Source organism: Botryllus schlosseri, chromosome 14 (assembly GCF_051294905.1).
Source record: "Botryllus schlosseri isolate E-star chromosome 14, Bs_hap1, whole genome shotgun sequence".
Lineage (NCBI taxonomy): Eukaryota > Metazoa > Chordata > Ascidiacea > Stolidobranchia > Styelidae > Botryllus > Botryllus schlosseri.
In genome coordinates, this window is record NC_137249.1 from 16,899,115 (window position 1) to 16,923,836 (window position 24,722).

Sequence of the window (24,722 nt, forward strand, 5' to 3'; positions counted from 1 at the left end):
CTATGCGATAGGTGACGAGCTTGATTCATATTGATGCATACCAGCTGGTATCCAATTTTCGATAGCATTAGTAGCATTAGTAGCATAGCATTCGTCCACATCATGGGATGAAAATGATAGTATTGATATGGAAATGCGATGCTAATCCTCTGTTTTCTCGAACAGCACGTTTTAGAAAATAGCTTGGTATGGTGCCATTCCCCATATTATAAGGCCCGTAGTTTAGTCGAAGAGCAACACGGAGATGTTGTATAGGATACGGTGTAAACACTTTGCGCGATTAGTAAACGTTGATAAAAAATATGGTGGACCGTAAAAATGCCATATTGTGTAGCTTTATTTCCAGAAATTAAAGGCATCACTACACTTGCTCTTATACTTCAACATGTATGTTATCCAGACAAAAGAACTGATAATAATTATAACTCAAAGTGTATGATACCGGGAATTGAAAGTGAAATATAAATACTGCTTCTAAAAGCAGAACATGTATTTCATGTTTTTAGTCCAGAAAGGTTCAAAGGTGGTATGCTAAAACAGCTCTAAAACTAAAAAAAAAGTCAGAGTCCACTTTTCCAGATTTGGACACGCCATAGACATGCTAGATTACGATATGCCAAGTAAATGCTAGATTGCGAAACATCGGTTTCAAACGTTATGATGAGCCATATATACTAAGATGAATTATTTGATATGGACGAAGGGCGACAATGTGGTGTGAACGGAACCACGCCAACCCTCCACCCAAATTAGATCCACCGATAATTTCGTGAAATCATACTGGTCACTCCGTATCCAGCACTGCGCGCGACGAAAATTCTGGGATTTACTAAACTTATATGAAAATTTAATTTTGTTATTCCGTGAAAACAGTCCCGGAATTCCTCAGGCTATCTTCCTGATTGGAAGATTGAACTACTTCTACTTGACAAACTGAAAATAGCGAAAATGAAGTAGATCCCAAAATATTACGAAGTAGTAGTAGCGAAAATCAGGTCTACTTGAGTAAGTACCAGAAGTAAAGGAAAACTATTTGAGTACTTCGATAATGTAGAAGTACTTCGTTACTGACCACTCCTCAGTCCTCATACTTCGAAAAGCCAACTTGACTCACCTCTAAAACTCTTGACTCGAGTCACCTCAGAAAATGGATTCATGATTCGACTCGAGTCAAAATGTGCAATGACTCGTGACCCGGAGACAGTGACTTGATCCCAACACTGGCTTACGTCGATACGGAGAAGCACTAGTTTACGATGCAATCATGATCAATATGTCGATCAAGTATATACTCCGAATCGTACTCTTTCATGATGATTTCTAGCTGCCATGGTTTTGTAATATTGTCAAGTTTTGAAATGAAGAACAACCATGTTCATTCAAAACCCACCTGCGAAGCCCCTAACATGTGATGTCGAGACAACTCACTAAGATGACATACTTTTATTGAAGTCTTGTAGCAATACAGCTAATAGTTTACATTGCACTAGGCTCCGTATAACCAGCCAGACGAAGATAGAAATAAATTCACCAAGAGATGAGTAAAGTTGAAAACGAGCTACTATTTTACTCCCATCCAAAAGAAAAATATACAGCATACCACAGGACGATAGGGTTGTTAGCCTACATGTCAACGACGATATAATAGAAACACACAGTTTTAAACAGGAAGACATACAGAAAAAATATCAAGCCCTGTTTCTCAATGAAAGGATTACTCACTGACACAAACCACAAACATTGAAAGCTGCCATGGTGGAGGACAACGGATATTTTATGAACCTGAGTATAAGTAGTAGAATACATGCAATGAAAATCACTCTTACAGACTACAACACTTCATTGGGTATCTCGACGACAACAGTGCAAAGAGTTCAATGACATTCACAAAACTAACTACATACCGGGAAAGTCGCTTATGCAGATAACCCAAAGTCAAGTGAAAATACATGTGGCAGATAAGTGACCAAAAGGCTGTGTGCAAAAGTGTATGCTAATATTGAAGACAAATACGAGGACAAACATGCCATCACACTACCCATATAATGCAGAACATTCCAGATGATATTTTATGGGTTTATGTCCACAGGGCGGATCTAACAAGACTTATTAATGAGAAAAGACCTCGGGTGAGTCCCACTGACAAGGTCTACCTTCTTAACCAAATATTGAACACAAATGTTGACAGGAATAATTTGTAATTCTTCATCGGCTTATCCCAGTGTGACTTTTGGAGCTTGGCAGACGGCATCTCTGAAAACGGAGACAGATATGAAACGGAAAATCTACAAGAAATCAGTAGGTTTCGTATAATCGAATGCAGGTCCATAAGTGTGTGCTATTCACAGCGAGAGAGATATCTTCTTTCAAACAAGCCATGAGTGACCGCTTTGCTCGACTATTTTGATCGATACTATCAAAACAGGGCAGAGCGTTTCACCTTGAACACGTAGTCTGACCCTCTCAACAATCCAACAATATATTACTTGTTGATTTCGCATCCCATTGAGGTCGTGTTTTACAGTCTTGAAAAGTGAAGCAAAATTTTCGGAAAAACCAGATAGTTAAATAATGCTCACCCGTTGAATGCTTCACGTCTCAGTTTTTCCCGACCCTCCGCCATTACGCTGTACCAGTTCTTCTTCTTGTTCCTACGCAAAGCCTCTCTCCCCTTGACCATACCCGTGTACCAATCGGTCGTCTTTTCTCTCATTTTTCTCGCCTCACGTGCGGTCGTCATTTTCTCGTGCCAATTCATCTCCCGATCTTCGTTCCGAAATCGCAACCTGGCCCGGGCCTCGAACATTTTCAGGAACCAGTCCACTTCCCTGTCATCTGGGTCCGATTTCGGGTACTTGCCGTCCTTAGACTGGCGTAGTTTCTCGCGTTCTTCGAACATTTGCAAGAACCAATCGAATTCCTCTTCCGACAACGGGGCGTCGAGGTTCTGTTTACGAATCGTTTCTCGCTGTTGGGATCTGTGGTCAAACCATTCCGAGTCCTTCGAGTCTTTATATTCTGAACCGTCATTTATGATTACAATTATAATTACAATTACAAAAGATACAGCATCTATCTTATGGCGGTATGCTTGGGCACAAAATAAACTAGAATGGTCGCATTCGGGCCTCCTGTAAGATATAAGAAATATATCAATAGTCAGCCCCTGAACCAAATCTACTTTTTGAAACTGCTTCAGCACTTGTCAGACCTCTATCTTAATTACAAGATGAAATAAAAGAACTCTAAATCACCGGGAATATCGTCGCCACTTCGCTTTTTCACCAAACCCGGCTTTTGCTGATTCGAGTTGCTATCATCCCAGTAAGACAGCGCGCCGTTGGGAAGAATGGGTTGCAGAAATGCGGTCAAGTTTTCATCTGAAAGCAAGCCATTGTTACAGATTCCATGACATAATAAATCATTTATTGAACCTGCCATGAACGTCAAAAGCATGGCATTGACAAATAGTACTGTTTTCAGCCATTTTTACAAGGAACATAGAACTGTGTTCAACTCACAAGACTGCCAATCCCAATCGAAGATTCCTTGCTCTGGCTGTTCCATGTCTAAACATATAGAAACTTATTAAGACATTGTAGCAACTCTACATTACTATTTCTTGGATACTCGCCACCCTGCAATTATGGATAGACTTTCTTTCAAAAACATGCACATACAACTCATACCGACCGACATTACAAGTTAACCATAGAAAAGCAGCTCGCAAGTTTTGTGAGACATTCATTTCCCAATGTCAGACGTACTGCTCAATGGTTAACGTGGTAATAAAAAGGCATAGGATATTACCATGCAAGACACAGTGAAGGATCAGCGGTGTACGGTTCGAGACTATGGAATTGAGCATGGATGTCTGAATTAGTACATGACGCACCTACATCCAAGTTTTAAACATGAACGACAGGTCGAATTGACACCGTGGACAATATACCTTGCGTTGACAAGAAATAGGATATTCGCACTCGATATTTCCAAAAATATATTCAGATGTAGCATGTAGCAGTAGTTTCTTTTTTTATTGAGGTGCGTTACTGCAGCTATTGGTTCGATCGGTTATCCGAAGAAGCATTGGCGCGAAAGTGTGCATTGACTGACATAATTCATTACTCCGGATGTAATCATCACAGATGTGATCAGTAAAGGTCATCTACGTTTTCGAAAAACTCGGTAGGTTTCTCTTTTCTCTATTACTCAGGTAGATATGATATCGGACTGCTACTTCAGTTTTCAGTTTTTTGGCCAAAACTAGACCTGGAACATTTACTTTTTGAAAAGGAAATTGTAACTTCAACTTCTTTACATCAGTTACTTCTAATTATGTACCAACGATGACAACTTTGACCATCACTGGATAATTATTTACGTAGAACAAATTCCAAACCTACGCGAATAATCGCTTCATTCCAAAACCCACTCACCCTTGCCTTCCTCTTCGTCCGATTCCAGAAGAGAATCCCAAACGTCTCGCAAAGACTTCTTTGCGACTTTACTTCTCACGTCTCGGTAGACTCTCTCCCACTGGTTGTATACCGGCGCCAAATGACGAGCGACTAAGTCACGGTACCCGGACCTCTCTTTTTTTGCTGACCCTCGACCTTTTCCTGCTGAATTTTGACTTTCTTTAGCTGACCTTTGTCTTTTCTCGTGCCAGTGTCTTGATTTCTTTGTTTTTGAATTGCGACTAAACTCTCGACCAAATTTGTCATCGTCAACGTTATATTTGGTTGATTTCTTTTGCGTTTTGTGATGCTTTGGAGTGTTACGATTATTTTTGTTTCCACGAACAGCTCTGTCTTTGTAGTCTCTGACGGAAAACTTGACTGTAGTGTGCTTTCTTCTTTGTTTTTCGCCATCGTTGTGAGAATACTTTCCTATCATTCTCTGTAAATTCAGCCAGGCTCTCTTGCTCGCTTGGGTGACTTTTTTTGCCATTTTGTCTGCGACTTTGTAGAGTTTGGTGTTGTTGACACGGGCGAGTTCGCTGGCAAACGCCGACTGCATGCAATACTTCATCGACGATTTCTGAAAGTAAAGTGTGTACCGCTAAGAGACATTTGTGAATATCGTATTTGTTTGACATTATTTCCAAATGACATCACATCTTGTGACGGTTGAAATTTCATTGAAAACTCGCGCCAGAATTCAAGGACATTGCAAAATCTCAGTGCAATTCTGAATGAAATTGTGATTATACAAAATCATAGCTCGAAATCTCACTCACATTGTTCAGTAGACTTTCAGTTGTCCTAAACCACAACCAAAATCTCAATTTGCCCCTCCCATACAAGGACTTTCTACAGGTACTTGAAAGTTTCATAATGACTTGAAAAGATCCTCTGCAAGTCAAGTACAGCAAAACTTTGTACGCGATGAAGAAAACTAAAATTACATACTAAAAGGCTTGAGCTTAAAACACCTGTTAGTGTCCATTATTCTAATTTTCTAGTAATTGCTGGCGATTACTCCTGAATTGTGTCAGCTGAAAATATACGGGTTTATCTCAATATGAATATTTCATTCAATAGGATATTGTAGTTCTGTATCTCAAAGAGTCTCTTCAGATAGTGAAAGGCATTCGTATGAGTCTTGCGTGATAATTTTTAATAATAAAATCGTATCATATTAGTCGTTCAAACCTTTCTCAATTCCTCAGTGACATTCCGCAGCCTGACGTTCAGCTCAGCCTTCTCTCGACGGAGCTGTTTCAGCTCTTTCTTCGCTTCGACCAGCCTCCCTTTCACGTTTTCTTTCTGCCTCTTGGCAATCGTCAGAGACCGGTTCCCAGCAACGAAAATCGCCTTCATTTCGTCCAACTCTCTTTTCCTCGAACGAAGCTCCCTTCGAAAGGTATTCGACGCGCGGGCGACACGGACGTATGAATCTTGTGTAACCACCGCGCCTTGATCGCACGTGCTGTTGCCAGCAAAGTGAGCTCGTAACCTCTGCGGATTCTCGATTTCCACAGAAAATTTACGCGGGGCTTGATAGACTGAAGTTATCGCGATGTTTATCGACGGCCGGCTGTTTGACGCTGATTCGTTGATAGCGTAGTAACAGTGGGTGTCATTTATTATCTCCAATTCATTGTCAGCTTGCGATAGAGCTTGAGGCGATTCGGCAGATGCGCTAAAACAAAACGCTGTACATTAGTAGGGCTATGGAAAGTCGAGAGGCAGGATGATTCGATTCCTAGTAGAGTATGGAAGACTGATTGCTATATATATTGATATTTGGCATGTTCGGGGTTATGCAGGTGTTGTCCGATGGCAGAATTGCAAGCCGTTATTTGGTCATAGCTGCTGCAGTTGACCTTGCACCTGACTTGAAACCTACAATACCACATGCCACATATCGTACCATATTATGGTGATTATATATTTATCATGCAATGTATAGCCTTACGATGTTCGTTTGTATCTAGTAAATAAACCAAGGGTGGGCAATCTGTGGCAGGTACGACAGGTAATGCTATTCGTATGTGTTGGCAGCCGTGGACAGGACATGCAAATTGAATTTACGAATTGACCCCCGAAGTTTTGAGAGATTTTAATCAGTCTTGAAATTTTCTTCACGTTATGCGCGATTCAATGTGACTTCAATTTTTGATTGTAATATAGTAGCGCCCTTTGCAATCTGAGCCTGTCAGTACAGATGTGAACAGCAGAGGAAAATCATGAGTCCTTTTAAAAATGCCAACTTGGAGTCGGTTGCTCCTCAAGAATGAACTTTGTTCCTAGTACGTTTGGGCGATTCCAATATCTTTCCAGTATACTGACAATCCTGATGGGACGTCAGCATGCAACTAATTAGCCGCCCGAAGATGCATCATCATTTATAACTTTCCCTAAAGTTTTGTGAACACTCCCCCTCATCAACTATACTGGTGAATCTGATCACATGGGCTAAGAAAGGATAAATCTTTCATATAGTAATATGTGGAAGAGTGGAACTACAAATATTGATGATAAAATTCATTTGCGGATCTGAAAAAAAATTCGCGCTTCGCCATTGCGAATCTCAGTAGCTATTCATAGCATGAGCTCTCGCAATTTTGGTGCTTATACTGTAGGAGATCCCTGTTATCGTCCAACCATGAAATGTGTATATCTCGTAACCGAGATACATCCTGTTCTAGAGTAATTTGCCTCTAGTATAAAACTACTGATTCTCTCGAATCAGTAGACTCATTTGCTAAACCTACTTGTAACAACGTCTGAAATATATTCGTATGACTTGTGTAATATTGGCGTCTTAAGAAGATCTCACCAGGATACAGGATTCCAGGTGAGATCTTCTTAAGACGCCAATATTGACAAGGTTGTGTAATTGGCTTTTCCACTTAATTTAACTAATTAAGTTTCCTTTTCAATGAAGGGGTTGTGTAGGAGATCCCTGTTATCGTCCAACCATGAAATGTGTATATCTCGTAACCGAGAGACATCCTGTTCTAGAGTAATTTGCCTCTAGTATAAAACTACTGATTCTCTCGAATCAGTAGACTCATTTGCTAAACCTACTTGTAACAACGTCTGAAATATATTCGTATGTCTTGTGTAATATTGGTGTCTTAAGAAGATCTCACCAGGATACAGGATTCCAGGTTAAGTAGTCAGCCAGCTAACCCTATAATACTTTGGTTAGCTATACTTCTACCCCAGGAGCAGATACGTTGTATTGTTACAATACTAAGCCGATATGAATAAAGTAGATTAGTCCGGAGTTCACTGGAAATGACAAGGACAGTTTAACATGAATATTTGCCGTCCAGTTAGTCCATTATGCCCTCGAATGGGGCCGTAGGCTACATAAGTAATCGAAATGCAGCCGAGAATAGTAAAAAGGTTGGCCACTTCTGATATAAACGGAATACTGAAACAAGATTACTGCTGAATATCAATTATTTCCAGATAAGAAATTTAAATAATGCAATTCTGTAGGCTACTCACTCGTAAGAAGACATTACTTCCCGACAGGTGACAGTTCCCGTTTGTCTTTGTTGCGCCACAAAGCCTTCCTGCTTCGTCATAAATCCGTACATGGTTTCGACAGCCAAAGACTTCCTCGCGAGATCTCTCTCAAGCCGTTTAATCGTTTCGTTTTGAACTTTAACCTCACGCCTGAGCCGTCTCCTCTCCGACTTGACTCGGTCTCTCATCGCGCAAGTTTGACTTCGTTTCCGCAACGAACGGATTAACGGAGAAAGACGTTTTTGAGGCGCTGCTGACACAAAATGCATGTCGTCTAGAAACCGGGTATAATTGGAAGCATTCACTAGAGAATTCATCCTGCCAAACTTATGATGGAGGAATCACTTCGCACAGATGAGGATGATATGCCGGTGTGCAGAAATCAATTCATATTCTTACACTTTATAGAGAGAAATGTATCACAATTACTTGAGGAGATGAGGACCATTTCCCTTTTTTCCTAGCTGGAGTAACTATTATCATCAAAGGGATTGCCAGATTCATAGCTTACTTATCTTGACATTGCTTCCAATTTTATATGTTTCCTAATATAATTTACTTATATCTTTTTCGATTAACATCATGTAGAAACAGTGTATTGTTGGTGCGGGTGTGATCAGACTAGTTGACCCGAAAACTATGTAGTCTATATACGGTGCTACGAAGGTGTCGTATGGGGAAGAATGATGCAAATATATCAAAATCGTAGGTCCAGTCATGTAGAGATGGATTTACAAATCGATATGTAAGTAGCATAATAATTCACGGGAATATATTCTGTACCGTGCAACTTTGCCGTTTGTTGTATAACAAATTCGAGACGCTTAGCTTGTGCTCGGCAGTCGGCTATTTCGTAAAGCAGCCTTTGCCTTTCCAAACGGCGCCAACGCGAGTCGTGTTCTTTTTCCGTCATTGCATTCATTTTGGCTTTGTGCTGATCTTCATCTAACCTTAAGCATAAATTAACATTTTAACTTCTGCCTGGTATCGATAAACAGCTGATATTACCACAATGTCAACGGCTTAGAACCAATGCATCAATCTGACCATCCGAACAGGGCATTTGGGAGTCAATATGATATCATAACTACAAGAATACCAAGATGTCATGAATTATGTGCTCACAATGTGAGGAAACAAATGAAACAAAACTACAAGAGTCAAGGTCATACTTACTCTTTACGCAAGCCCAATCGCTCCAAATCAAGGTCTTTCGAACGCAGTTTCTCCGACAAAATATTCATTTGGACGGAGCAGTCATTCTTTGTCACTTCCAAATCTTTCTAAAATTTAAAACCAGTCTGATTTTCCAACCAAATTAATGCACATTTTAAACAATGCAATGCGTAATTGTCCGCAGTAGGTTCCGATGTTATGGCAGTCGCAGTAGTGCTGCGAAATATTACTACTCAAGTACAAAGAGACGCGACAATTTCAAGTATAGTTCGAAACAATGCCATTCATAAAAACACAACAAGCCCTTCATGTAGATTACCTTTCGGCCATCCACACGGCTAGATAATATAACATGTATGGTTCAGGTGACAAGGTGACGAATTAAATATAAATTGCATTCACTCCTCCCACGTATCAACGCATCTATGGCTATAATAACTCAACACTAAACAGTTCTACAGAATAGGATTAAAATTATTCATCCTCGATCACCTCTCTAACACAACTCATAATATGTACGCATCGATGACATCAGGCGCGTGTCACATAATTGAATAATGCGTGCACGATACACACAAACATTTGAACATTTCATTGTGACAAACTGTTTCCTGATGAATGTTTCTATGCTATAACAATCGTCACAGTACGTTTGGTCAATGCAATCAAGACTGCCGATTTAAAACAACATTGCTAAGTTCTGAGATCTGGGTCTTCTTTACTAGAAAGAGAAACAGTTTAAATGCAAATTTTCTAATAATGGCAACAACGTCACTTATAACAGCATTATAAAGCGATCAATGAACCATCTCCCACTTGTAATAATCTAAGTAAGTGCTTTAATCTGAAAAGCTGTTGAAATAGAAACAGAACACATTACCCGTACATTGCAAGTACAAGCACCCTTCCAGAGTAGTTCGTAGTTCGTCATTTCTAATCGCACGTAAAACGACTCCATTACCTTGAGCACTTTAATATGAGTACTCTGCCTCTCGAATTCTTTCTCCAATCGCTTCTTTAACGTCGGAAACATCAAGTCATTGCAATAGGAGTAAAGCCGGCTTTTAGGGGTTAGGGAATCACGAGAGGACGGTAAATTTGCACTTTCGCTATGTACGTTCTCAACTGAAGAAAATGGCTCCTGAAATGGAATTATGACTTTGTCAATCGTCTACATTGTGTCAAGTAAGCAAGGTACCATGGACAACGGGGACTTCAAAGAATGTGCTATCACGTTTAGATAGGCCTATCCTTGGAGGTAAAGGACTTCAGTATGCAATAGAATAATATAGTGATATTGAAATGAACACAAATACGAATGAGACTCATCAAGGGTAATCGTCAGCAACTAGTAGAGAATTAAAAAGAACTATGTATATCAACAGCCCTACCACCATTTATGAAGTCACTGCATGAAATTTCAAATAATTGAGGCTAGCAGAGTTCAATTTACTATCATTAGATGACACACCAACTCCTGTTCACTGTTCGCACAAGCTAAGTTGGCGTATTTTGATAAAAGTCTGGCTCCAAGGTACCATGTTTCTGAGTAAACACTAAACAGACCACATATACGTGAAGCAGTGGTATAGCAACTTGTCTATTCTGCATACGGATAGTATTAATGTGATGACGACACATTGCTGTTATTGATTGCAAAATCTGATACCTTGGTTTCAATCTCATCTTTGGAAGTGTAACTCATTGGCAACGTTGAAGAAATCTCAGTAGTGAAGGAGTATCGACCTGAGTATAAACGCCAATGATTAATATCAGTCGGTTACGATTTTATACATGAATACTCGTCAAACGCTGATCTTTGTACAGTTAACAGCAAGAAGATCTAGTGCTCAACTACAAGAGATACAAGGAAACCGAAGATTAGCAAGTTCCTGTATAGTTCAGTGGTGCATCAAATTTAACAGGTTTGTCTATTCAACATCGTCCACACATACTTAACAACATGTGCGAGTCCAAATATAACATGACCAGGCCGAATCACAGGAGAGCGCAAGGCTTCTCAGGTTAGCGGGACTACGATTGTTGAACGGTACCCTGCGGGCTATCAGAGAGTGCTAGAGCACGGCCATTGCTCACCTCCCAAACTTCAAGCAGGTGATGATTGATCAATGATCAATAATGGCCAGCGTTCACAATACCAGATCGTGATTGTGCCATATTGATCTCACCTATACCCAGAGGTAGTCAAGGGTACTCAAATAGAAGGAGAAGTAATTCAACAATTTCTACTCAATTATACGTAACTATAAGCAATTTCTAAGATACCGGTACATAAAATTGACATCATCAAGCCGAAGTAGAAAAGGTCTTAAAAATAACGTACGTAATTTCCAGAAGTAGATGTAGTCAAGTGGTCACATACAGTGAATGGAAAGTTCATAACTGCAAGGTGTACCTTCACGACTGAGCCATGACTACAGACACTCCAAGTAGCTACGGGTGCTTAGAAAAAGTAAAATTAGTCAAAAACAAGCAGTGCAAATAGGGAAAATCTACTTGAGTGCTCCAATAAAGTAGAACTCCTTCGTTTCAGGCCAGTGACCACCCCGACCTATATCGCTTCACGCATTACCAAACGATTACTTCCCAAGTAACGCAGATCCCACATAATACAGCTGGTTTTTAATACTAGTTGAAGGCCAAGGTGGATTTCTGTTTGGATATTATCACATAGTCATTTTCAACTCTATTTCCATTGGGTCACAAGCTTGAGGAGAGGTTGATTTGCAGAGAAGTAGATTTGTAGATATGTATAAGAAGGTTGTCACACAAACAAACACCCTATTTCAAGTTACCTAAGATAAATCCAGCGCCCAACATCATCAACGCGAAAACGTATTGTTTATGAAAGCCAGGATGCGAATTCGGGATTCTCCTCTCGAAAAAGGCGTCTTCTATTACTGAGAAGGCATCGTCAATCCCGTCAGTATCGGTGTCCAGCTCATTATCACAGGCCGCAGTGGTTTGCACGTACGTATTCACAAAAAACTCATCGTCCGCATGATATTGACAAGATGAATCCTTTGTCAAAACCTCTTGCTGACTTACCACAGTATCACCGGTCCCTGAAAAGACAAATGCAACTAACCATGTGATCCAGATCAGTGCTTTTCAACCTGTGTGACGGTTCGCACTTGTGCGAATGAAAAAAATTGCAGTGCGAATGACTAAGTTGGTGCGAATGAAAAATCCGAATGAAAATCGTGAATAATTGTTAATTTTTTTCTGACGTGGAATAATTAATAAACCTGATAGGAAATTCAAGAGCAGCGTAACTTTTGAAATGGAGACGCAATTGTAAAAACTTGTTAACTTACAACGCACCAAAACGTAACTCTCACAAGGCGTAGTGAATTAATATTTTCGCACTTTAATCATTACGTAACCAAATGCCTGGCTTGGAAGCTGGTGTAGCGGCATACATCAGTACATCAGCCCGTCTGAGTCTGCGACAGACTGGAAAAGTGACGTCAAATTGACTTTCTGCTTCCTTTCGCTAAGCAATCATCTTATTTTCGTAATAACTGTTTGATTAGCGCGAGGCAAGAGGATAGTAGTAAATACCATCGTTAGACTCACATTTGCAAGTTACTGTAACGCAAATTTTTACCCCTTCAAGGGTTATTAAAGTATGGACTGCAGAGGGTCAAATTTTGGGTCAACACGGTGTCAGAGCTATCTGTTAATATGCATGTGATATTTGTTGAATTTATTACAAAAAATCCTTTGTCCTGAATTCCCATGACAAGATTTGTCCGGCTCATTTTTCAGGAAAACATGCTCGAAGACAGGTGAGACAAACTAGTGTAGGGGTGATCAGGCCTATGAGCCCTATTCATTTCGAAGCCAACACCCAACCACTTCTGAGTCGGTGCACATGAAGACGTTGAATTTTGGCCAACAAACCGCCGATAAAATGCGGCGACTAAAACATAAGCGGTGACAAAATCTTGGCCAAAAAATGACCGATGCTGGATGGCCAAACCTTTCGATATGGATATGAGCCGTTGTCGGCATGGAATAGTCCCGTTCTTGCAATCTGAGTCGACAGTAGTTACAGTAGTACAACTGCGACACGCAGAGGAATTTACTTCACCCTAATTTGAAATCACGTGTTCTGTAGAGCTGTTTTGGGTAAAATTGTGGTGTGCGTGTTGTGCATGTCACACATGTTCGTGAAATCGTAGCATAATACTGTACTATTAAAAATAAATTCCTTTTCGAGGGTGAGGATTGGGTCGCGAGATGCCACAAAAACTCACCTCTCAAAAACCATTCCTGACAGCAAGCATTTTTCACTCGCGAAAAAAACTGTATTTTGATTAGGAGTGCAGGACAGATTTTAAAACCTGACCATCCAAACACTAGTAGACTTACTTGTACAAAATCCAACAGCTTGTATGGCCGAGATGGGCTTTAGTGAAATAGTTGAATATATAATAAGGTTGAAAAGCATTGATCTAGATAAACCATGAAAGGATGAGTTTACATTGTCACAATAACATATGCCGTAATTACGTTGATTTTGGTAGTGACATGACACGGTGTGTGGACATTTTCAGATGGGATCAAGTTTATTGAGCGCTGTTTGGTATTTGAAAGGGGCAATATTAGAGAAGGTAAACCAGGACAGTGCAAATCTTGTTGGTTAATAAGAAGTGTAGCAAGCATGCAATTACAGTTGCATCATTAAGAAAATCCCTATTTATTGAACAGATCCGTCTAGTAGTTGGGATCTAGGGCATAAAATTATAAACAAGCTGTTCTGTAGCATGATAAAACGACAGAAGTGGAACCAAACCAATATATTTGATTGTATAACGGTGTCAACGAGTTTGCTAGGATAACTGTGCTGTATCGGAAATAGGTTAAGAGGAATACTGATGATTTCCCTGCCATTACTATAATCACAGGAAGTGCATAAAAACCAGTCACATAATTTAGTTTTCCAGTTGCTAAATCAACATTAATTGGCGGTAAAGACCATAATGTATGCACATGTGTCGCCAGAATAAACTGTTAAACTTTTAACTGGAAACTTCATATTGTGTTTTTGTACATAATCACATATTTACAACACAGGTGCGACAATTGTAACAAAGACCTGCACGGTATGCAAACAGTCAAATGTTCAACCAGGATTGTTTGGTGAACAAGAAACCAATAACAGATGCTGCACCCTTGAATTTGTGGTCATCTGAAATTCAGGAAATTAAAACGGTTGATGTTTGCCGTGGCCTGTCATGGGCATTATTTAAAATCAGGGTTAGGCACACCCAGCGTTTATTCACACAGAGGTAGTCTGTATCAAACAAATTGAAGACACTGTTCAAATAACCACCACCTGTAATGAATTAGGGTTTATCCAAAGGCCTAAAACACGATTGCTGAATACATCGTGGCTCAAATTCTAAGTTGCTCTGTAAAATGATAACTCAAGACAAATTGAACTTAACTACCTGCATGTGATTCCGAAATATTTTCAGCCATACAGGATTGTTCGCTGACCGAGTTGGATTGAAAATTGGAGTAATCAACTGTTTCGAAACTGGACGGTGAAGCAGACACATCCGACAGCTCATCGTCATTTTTCTCTTCTCGGTCAACTGCAGCAAAATTACAGAATAGCTACCATTTCGTGTTAAGAAGCGACGACGCATGACCTCGCTACCAAAGACAGTGGTCAAATAACTACCACCTGTACTGAATCTGGTTTTATCCAAAGGCCTAAAAAAGGATTGCTAACTATGTCGTTGGTCAAATTCAACATTGATCTGTATTATACTTTGGTCAAAATCAAAACATATTTTTGTGTCGTTATGGTCAACGCATCAATAGTTCAGTTTTACATCAACTAGATTTGTAGATATTTGGTAAATTCTACTCAAAGACGTTTCGTAATTCCATACACCGTCTTCATAAAAACTTCAATTAGTGTGTAATATTGTGGATTACAACCAAATCTGAATTCGGTCGACAACATATCGAATTGACACTGAAAAATAGAGAAAGTTCAACACACGACAACATGTCGTTAGGGCGTAACTCGTACAACCAAACATATGCAGTACAAAATCCAACAATTTTAAAATACATTAACAGGGAACAAAAATTGAACTTAACTACCTGCAGGTGATTCTGAAATATTTTCAGTCATAGAGGATTGTTCGCTGACCGAGTTGGACTGAGCATCCGAGAAATCAACTGCTTCAAAGCTGGACGGCGGAGAAGACCCAACCGACAGTTCGTCATCATTCTTCTCTTCGCGGTCAACTGAGGCAAAATTACAGAATATCTACCTTTTCGTGTTACGAAGTGATGACGCATGACGCTGGTGACATTGATGGAGCGCAATGGGACCTATCGTGAAATATTTTAGTTGCTGTTCGAATACGGTGACTTTCCAAGGAAAATTGCTGCTTCCAAAATGTTTAATACTTTAAACCGTAATTGGAGCCCACATTATATTTAGAGTGCGGTGTCTCTTCGCATAGGTAAAAGCCCTGTAATAGTTGTCATTGTCACCCAGTAGTTTCACTCGTTCTACTGACAAAAATGGCATGAAACACAGAAATTAAGTGCTCTTTACTAAAATGTATCCCAGAAATATTTGTAAAATCAAAGCCGTAAAACAGCCCGTGGCTCGCAAGTTGGGGCAATCTTCTGGGTAGGCTACTCAGCAGAGGTGGTCAGTAACGAAGTACTTCTACTTTTTTGAAGTACTCAAGTAGTTATCTTCTACTTCTGGTACGTACTCAAGTAGATCTGATTTTCGCTACTTCTACTTAGTAATATTTTGTGATCTACTTACTTACTTTTCGCTATTTTCAGTTTGTCAAGTAGAAGTAGTTCAATCTTTCAATCATGAAGATAGCCTGAGGAATTTCGGGGCTGTTTTCACGGATTATCAACATTTAATCTTCATAAAAATTGAGTAAAGGCCAGAATTTTCGTCGCGCTCCGCACGCAGTGGAGTGGATATGGTGTTACCAGTATGATTTCTCGAAAGTACCGTTGAATATAATTTAGGTAGCGGGTTGGCGTGGTTCCGTTCACACAGGGATATCTCGAATTAGATATCTAGATATCCCTGCGTTCACACCACATTGTCCCCCTTCGCCCATATGAAATAATTCATCACAGTATATGTGGATCATCAAAACGTTTGAAACTGATGTTTCGCCATTTAGCATTTACTTGTCATATCGTAATCTAGCATGCCCATGGTGCGTCTTAACCTGGCAAAGTGGACTCTGACATATTTTGTTAGTTTTAGAGCTGTTTTAGCATACCACCTTTGAAACTTTCTGCACTAAAGGCATGAAAAATGTGTTCCACTTTTAGAAGTAGAATTTATGTTTCATTTTCAATTCCCAGAATCATATGCTTTGAATGATCATTAAGATCAGTTCTTTTGTCTGGATAACATACATGTTGAAGTATAAAAGCAAGTGTAGTAATGCCTTTAATTTCCGGAAATAAAGCTACACAATATCGCATTTTTACGGTCCACCATATTTTCTATTAACGTTTACTAATCGCGCAAAGTACACCGTATCCCATACAACTTCTCCGTATTGCTCTTCGACTAAACTACGGGCCTTATAATATGGGGGATGGCGCCATACCATGCTATTTTCTAAAACGTGCTGTTCGAGAAAACAGAGGATAAGTATCGAATTTCCATATCAATCCTATCATTTTCTTCCCATGATGTGGACGAATGCTTATGCTGTCGAAAATTGGCTACCTGCTGGTATGCATCAATATGAATCAAGCTCGTCACCTTTCGCATAGCTCAATTTGCACCTTTTTACAATCCATGTGGACGAATTAGGATCGTTTTCACAACTACTTACTTACTTGAGTACTTTTAAAGTCATTCTATTCTACTTCTACTTCACGTAGTTTTAGGGTGCTGATGGAAGAAGTACTTCTACTTGTACTTGAGTAGATTTTTCCGTCGCTACTTCTACTTCTACTTGAGTAGCTTTCTTGACTACTTTGACCACCTCTGCTACTCAGTGTCAATCAAGTGCTTCCTTACAGCTCAAATCGTAATATTTCAAAATTCCCTGTTGGAAAAAGTAAAATGTCCCCTAATCGAAACAGAAAGTACCTCGGATGAGGCATGGTGGCTTTCTATCATAATATGAAACATACAGTGCCAATGTAGTCATGACATCGCTCCTTACCATTTTCCTGTTCCTGTTGTGATGCAACGACGCCAAATTGCACAGGCTCTGACTGGGTCTAAAAGGAAGCATCCAATTATCATCATCGCTTATTCATGTTCGGAAACGACGTCGTCATGCAAAAACGCAGCACAAACACAGCAAGTGTTCATGTTTAAATCATATCTGCCGATACGCATATTCGAGAAACGGCCAAGAGATGATACAGATCTATCTATAAAGTGTAGTTAAACAGTAGGCTATGCGTGAAGTCAAGCCAATAGTTCGTAAAATTAAAAATAAGTCATTATATAACAATCGGACCATTGGTACGAATAGCTCGGATTTGATTTCATGATAATGAGCAGATAGATCGTCATATTAAAAGTTATTATTAATAAAAATAAGCACTAAAACAGTTCAAAATTTTATGATAGGCAATCACTTACGCTTATAGTTTGTGCTTTGGGGCAGAGCCAGCAATATACAAACATATTTCCAAGTACAGGTAAGAACATTAAGATTGCACTCGTTAACATGGACGAATTCTGCCCTAACAATTGTAAATCCAAATTGTTGTACCGTACTGTTTTTATATAATAGAATATCGTGTCTGACACAAACAAATAAACGCATTCAAAATTTTCTTGCCAACAACATACTCACCTGTGCCTTCTACTAAGAGTAATTACCGTAGTTGAAACACCAATACGAAATATCAAGAGTCACAACACTGGATTTGTTCACATAGCATAAACAGGGGTTTGCGCCCATGAACTAGTGCTAATTTTTCAGAGTGTGAAGCTTGCAAAATGTGTTTGTAATTTCGGTTGGTCTGGCCCGGTTTGAATTGAGTTCAAGTAGGCGGGAGAAGGGGAAATAATGGTAAAATATACATTGGTTGACTTTTCACGTAACTATTTTGACGAAAATTACTCAAAAACCAGAAAATCCGCAATTTGCCATGACGTAATCATGATTTTCATATGTAGTATGGTACCCAAGTTTTATGATTAGGCTCTCGCCATCACTACTACCAATTCTTAATGATATAGTGGGCCTAGAAAACTGTAATTACTAGAAACCCCTACCATAGAACATTAAAATACATCATTCTGAACTTAGTGTCAAAATATAACTCACGTCCATCACTTCTTCGATGTCAGCATCAGTACGTGAATCTTGGTCGACGAATGTTTGAGAATCTTTCAAAATTTCTGATTGACCGAAAACAGAGAAACTGTAAATCCTTACATCAAATATACTCAACCTAGAAAGAGTAGGCTACTAAACAGGTCAGAGACCTTGGCAAACCAATTGACGCACAAGAAGATGTGTTGATAAGCAAATATTCTAAGGCTATTAGATCTAATACAAATTACAGCAAATTAATCTTATACCGGGATCAAATTTTATGACTGTAGACAATACATCATTCAGGCAACTGAGGCAAGCATTGATGGTCAAAAAATTATCACTTTTATAGGGTCGATCAGGCTCAAGCAAAAATTGTACAGTAACCTTGGTAAGATTGTAACAATCACGGACCTTATTCTAGTCTTACATATTCAATGCAACAATATACCATAAACTGTCATACGGTAGCAAAACGAGCACAAAGAAATATGATTTGTTAAATTAAAAAATTTACCAGCATTTCTATTCAACTTACCTTGTGAAGATTCAGCTTTGATAGCATCGGTTTCATGTGGCATTTCCACTGGCAAATCAAATGAAATCTGTAATAAAAGAACTTTATTGAATACCAATTATTAATTGTGAAATCACTCATACAAAAGCTATGATGCAAGCTTGTAACAACGCTATGTTATATTAGTTATGTGTTTTGCATTAACCCAGTGGCTCTCAACCTTATTGACCTTGTGGCACACTCTGAAAAATAGTTCGCGGCACACTAACACAGTGGTTTTCAACATTTTCCGGCCTACGGCACATGCAAACTAACAGAATACTTCGCAGCACCCACAGTCGTACAGAGCTGGTCTCTGACGAAGTATTTTTACCCTTTCCAAGCACTCAAGTAGGCTTTGGTCGGCTTCAAAGAAAAAAATACTGTATCTTCCATATTTGCTGACATGTCACAAACATCGTTTTCAATTCTTACCCAGCTTTGATCCCAAACATTTTTTTACAGTGCAAGCCGGAAGAATAACTTTCTAGCTTCAGTGTGAGGGTTTGAATTTTTAGCTATTACCTCTGCTACCACATAAGTGGCCTGCTGCGATCTTATTGAAACTTTGGGCTATGTTTAGATCCTATTTCATAAATTTTCTTTGACCATAAACACTACCGCATTGTCGATGCAATTAACCATAGCATCGAAGAGGACAACCACGATCGCCACGAATACAGAGGCGTAGAGGCTTATGGATGCCAAACGCATTTCCACGCAGATAGAAATACCTGAATAGTTCTACTGGCAGCCACTCGCAGTTCAATTATGGTTCCAACAAACCGGAATAACCTCAACAGTGGGGAAATTTGTTAACCGACACAATTTGTTCAACTTTACTTCTCAATTCTCGAAATCGCCGCCTGAAACATAAGGTTGAGCTCCGAGCCTACATCGGCAGCGCCGGCAAGCTACCTACCAACCAACCAACCAAACAATCGCAATGTGGAAGGCTATTGGCTTTGTTTGTGTCAGAGATATCTAGTTCTAGATATCCCTGGTTTGTGTAATTCGAATTTGTAAACGTGAACATCACTCCCAAAAGAGTTCATTTCTCGCTGGTGATTAGTAAGATAACGGGGATTTGAAAACTCCATTTTCACACAGGCGCTGCCATGTCTGCTCTTCTCTGCGATCAATCAACGTTTTGTGCAAGACTGAATTCATACTTGAAGGCGATATGTCGGGCAAAGCGAATTCGGGTGGTTGATTGCTGGCATGGCAGCAATTTTGACCTGTCAAATGTACAGTAGGGCTGTTCAAAAATAACCTTTTTTCCTGAATCTTGCGGGTTACTTGATTAAATCGTTAGGTTGCCTTAAAAAATGACGCACACCAAATTTGAATTCATTCCAACCAATATTCGCGGATTTTGTAGAGTTTGAAGATTTTGAATTTGCCTAAAAATGCAAAAAAAAATTTTTTTCCAATTTTCCTTCCAACCTTATGAAATTGTTGCGCTGTCTTCAAAAACGATGCAAAACAAATTTGACTCAATTCCAAGCTGCAGAAGCCGAGTTATTCAAGTTTTTTGATGATAATTCTGGGATGATCCACCAATCAAGGATAATCCCAGAATTATCAAAGAAAAACTGAAATAACTTCACTTCTACGGCTTCGAATTGAGTCAAATTTGTTATGCATCGTTTTTGAAGACACCGCAACAATTTCATGGGGTTGGCAGAAAAATTTGAAAAAATTTTTTTGGGCATTTTTATGCAAATTCAAAATTTTCAAACTCTACGAAATCCACGAATATTGGTTGGAATGAATTCAAATTTGGTGTGCGTCATTTTTTAAGGCAACCTAACGATTTAATCAAGTAACCCGCAAGATTCAGGAAAAAAGGTTATTTTTGAACAGCCCTAATGTACAGACTACACATCGAGCAGAATTTATAGAATTGATCGTTTGCTATTAACTCAAGTTATTTTGCTCATAACTTCAAAATTTCGGAGAAATTCTACTATATGTGGGCGAATTAGCGCATCACCGCTATTGACGGTGGAGGCCCCGGTTGGATTCATGACAGTACGGTAGCAAGTTCCGAAGAGTCGGAGATTTATCTGAGATTCTCCGTACGTAGCTGTGGTCACGTCGTCTTTACAATAAAAAGCCAGATCAACGACCGATCCAAGGAAGAGAATAACAAGAGCGAAGAAACCGAAGAATATAAATATAAAGATAGAACAGTGCCATTAGGCTAATCGGGATTCCAGATTGAGAGACCGTAACTGGTCGTTTGGATATCCTCCAATCTATTCATTTCATTGCATCGCATTGTACATTGAGCGGGTAAAAGAATAGAACCAACAAGTATGCCACATTCAGCATTTAGACTCGCTAATTTTTGTTATATGTCAAGATTGTCGACCTTGTTCACTACATTTTCTCGCGGCACACCTGAGCAGTCCAAATGGCACACCGGTTGAGAACCACTGCAATAACCAATAGCAGATAAATTGATAAAAAGAAGATCTTGATATAAATTTTGTAAGTGGGCGTTAACTAAGGTGTTACACAGCTACCAACATATTAACTAATTATAAATCATAACAGTAAGGATGATGTAGAAAGTTAAAATATTTACTTTTTATTCAACTGCAAACAAAATATTCCCAGTTCTACAACACGTTATGGATAATTTGGTATTTTTCGACCATACCTATGTCCTAGTACGTTGTGCCTTCACAGGCTCTTCATTTTTAATAACGTGTATTGATTTCGAAGCTACCCCATTAAGATAGTATTATATAATATTATAGAAATTATAATTCTCCTAGATAAATTAACTTGATATACTTCCAGTACCGGTGCTCGAAAGAATCATCTCTGACCAATCTACTCGAATCATTACAGTTGATGCTCAATTCGAGTTCTCGAATAATTGCGACATGCCCTACACTACTGCCAAATATGAAATTTTTGATTGTCAGTGAACCTATTCATGATATTGTTCAATAAAAGATCCATCATGGTTTTTGCAATTTGTCTGTCACATATATGAATGATAAAGGGACTACAACAGCATAGGCTATTTTAACATGGCAATTGTCATGAAATTTGAGTTCATCGATTACACCGACCTGACTTGCCAACACATCTTGCTCGTCATTCAGATCTTCAGATTCCTCGGTGCAGGCTGTGGAAGAGTCAAACCATGAGAATTGATTGAGATGTAATTATATTTGAAAGACCTGAGCCAGTCAAATCCTAGATAATCCGATTTAATCAAGGTAATAATTAATAGTGAATACACAGCGATGTCTAGACAGTCCAGATATCATTCGAAATAGACTATATTGTAATGAACCAGGCTTTTGAACTATATGACATATTTATACAATCAGATACACCAATTATCGCACATATAAGTCTATTCATTGGACATTGTATCCTGAATTAGTAAACATCTTAATCACAAGCCTTCATAAAGCGATACTGGTAAATAAAATGCACAGATACGTAACAAAAAATGGGAACAGCTAGCTACAACATTCAGATATCCGTTTCAATATTTTGGCACCTACACGTTAGTTCAACGAATCCTCCCAATGATGAGTAGGAATAATAATGCAATACCATGGAATCAAATATGCACTGATAAGTGATATTGTGGGACAAAATCTCAAGAGACATTAACCTCCCTCGAAAATTACCCATCCCTCTTATTTCTGATGAAACAAAATTGAACAGCAATAAGCAGTTGATTAGGAAGTCAATAATTATCTTTATTACCAACCATCCCCGTCAATATGCCTTAAAAATTACAATCACCAACGGTCACGCTAAATAGCTTATTTGACGAACATGATAACAAGAACCATATTGCTGACAAGAAAAATAGAACAAGCCTCAAAACTGTGTTTTGCAGTACCGGTAACTTGAAAAAATGACTTGAAAACTTTAGGATTAACCTCCACATTCTACTGCTAACGGAACTGTGCTACAGCGGTGCAATACCCCAGCTGTAATATGGGGTTTAGAAATTATAGGCCTATCTGTTGCAGCAGTGACAAATAATTAATTTAAAAGTGGATATATCTATCAACCCTGTCCCTAATCTTCGCATAAAATTTGAAGCACAGAAAGCAAGTGGCCTAGTTCAGTGTCAAACACTATTGAAGTAATCTGAAAATACTACAGCAACAGCCAAATTAATTACACAGGACTACAAACTACTTCACAATCTCCATTGGTTTCGCAGGTAATTATTACCAACCATTCCCCGTACCTTCTATATCACTGTCAGTTATGAATTCATCAGGATTTCGCCATCCACTCTTTTGAAGTTCATCTATCGGGTTCTCATTTTCAGACAACGACTCTTCCCACTGCTCAGGCTCACAAACGGCGACAACGGAAGACGTTTCAGAATCGGTCTCCTGAAACAAAAACCACATAGCACATAAAACCTGCTGTATATCACATTGATCCTAAAATGCAGAAATGGCATCAGGATGATGCTCAAACTTCAGTTATAAGCTGCAGGTTTTAGTGTAAGACACATAATAGCATGACATAGAAATCTTCCACTTCAGGGTGGATTTAATATAACAAAGTTACATCAACAAGTTGCGGTCAACCTTCAAGATAGGTCAAATAATACCCTACCGGTATCCTTAGATATACTCACCCTGTTCTTGTCAACAATAATCCAATCGCTATCGGACTCGCTATGATCACTCATATTATACCCTATATCAAGTTTCAACAGGAATGAATTGAAATGAGCATGCAGCACAACAAAGAATTCAACCTTAAAAACGAATTACACTGATTGTAGCATTACTTAAAAGATTGGTACAAATATAGCATGAAAGGAAGCCTATTTCACAGCTCAAGATGTTGGTAGCGGTCTTACAATAAGGCAATCTTTCATTGACTCGTCTCGTAAATTCGGTTGATAAATGACGAACAGATGTTACTATACGCATACAAATGAGCATGACCCCATTCACAGATCGGGGACATCTGGACATATCAGGCTTATACAGATTACTGGTTTTTCGAGTTTTTGAAACGTGCTAACTAGGTCCCACCAATAACTGATAATACGAATCACTGAATTTCAAATTGGGTAAGAAGTATTAGATATAGGAATCGGCGAAACGACGACAAATAATTTTACAATGCAAATGTAGAACTAGAACTGCTGACTTTTTGTAATCCGCAACTAGAACTAGAATTTAAACTACCGGTACTGAAAACTATAATATTAGTTTGTTGACAGGGACAGCCAACAAACTTGATTGGTAGTGTCTATAAGTCTGATCTTATTGCTTCGAACATGTGGCTTGATACATCAGTACCATTGGCTTCACCAATCAATCAGCTAATCTCATTCGATCGATCTCCCGAAGAGAGGAACGGCATCGAACACGGCACAGTCGCAATGCGCAATACGAGCTAACCGCGGCGAGAGAACGTTCTTTTTCACCCAGCAATGCTAGCATGTCTTTGTTTTGGTATGCATTCATCACGTGACAACATTTTCGATCAGCAGCAATCGACACTCCTTTATCACAGCGCTCTCTATCCTAACTCAATCGAATGACACTCACCAATGCCAAAGATCCTGGTTTTCACGAGGTGGGTCTTTTTTTGAACTACCATGAGCAACAGAAACAAAGTTCTTGATGCAGGGAAATAGAGTATGATAACTCCTCA

At 39.1% G+C, this 24,722-nt stretch overlaps 1 protein-coding gene and 1 long non-coding RNA gene across 3 annotated transcripts in view; one reads left to right on the forward strand and one right to left on the reverse strand.

The window, feature by feature from the left end:
• Window positions 1–24,722, forward strand: part of LOC145456459 (uncharacterized) — a 183,882-nt gene that overhangs the window by 133,666 nt on the left and 25,494 nt on the right. The window lies entirely within an intron of this gene.
• On the reverse strand, window positions 1,429–24,470 carry LOC145456415 (uncharacterized). Of its 2 annotated transcripts, XM_080334529.1 has the most exons (20): window positions 23,689–24,470; window positions 23,287–23,437; window positions 22,139–22,194; window positions 19,032–19,098; window positions 18,503–18,576; window positions 17,381–17,438; window positions 15,312–15,458; window positions 14,645–14,791; window positions 11,981–12,250; window positions 10,834–10,910; window positions 10,126–10,305; window positions 9,165–9,271; window positions 8,772–8,938; window positions 7,968–8,238; window positions 5,658–6,147; window positions 4,440–5,043; window positions 3,522–3,569; window positions 3,255–3,380; window positions 2,580–3,018; window positions 1,429–2,253 (listed from the first exon to the last, which is right to left on the reverse strand). In XM_080334529.1, exons 1-20 carry the CDS (start codon window positions 23,740–23,742, stop codon window positions 2,214–2,216), a joined length of 3,573 nt encoding a protein of 1,190 aa, XP_080190655.1. In that variant the 5' UTR covers window positions 23,743–24,470; the 3' UTR covers window positions 1,429–2,213. The 2 variants fall into 2 exon arrangements, with proteins under 2 accessions (XP_080190655.1, XP_080190656.1); XM_080334530.1 differs by lacking the exons at window positions 14,645–14,791; window positions 15,312–15,458.

Coding starts and splice junctions, on each gene's coding strand:
- LOC145456415 (XM_080334529.1), bottom strand. CDS start 23,742: ATGAGTGATCATAGCGAGTCCGATAGCGATTGGATTATTGTTGACAAG. Junction 6,148..7,967: donor GAAGTAATGTCTTCTTACGA/GTGAGTAGCCTA, acceptor GTTTTGTTTTAG/CGCATCTGCCGAATCGCCTC. Junction 3,570..4,439: donor GGACGAAGAGGAAGGCAAGG/GTGAGTGGGTTT, acceptor CTATATGTTTAG/ACATGGAACAGCCAGAGCAA.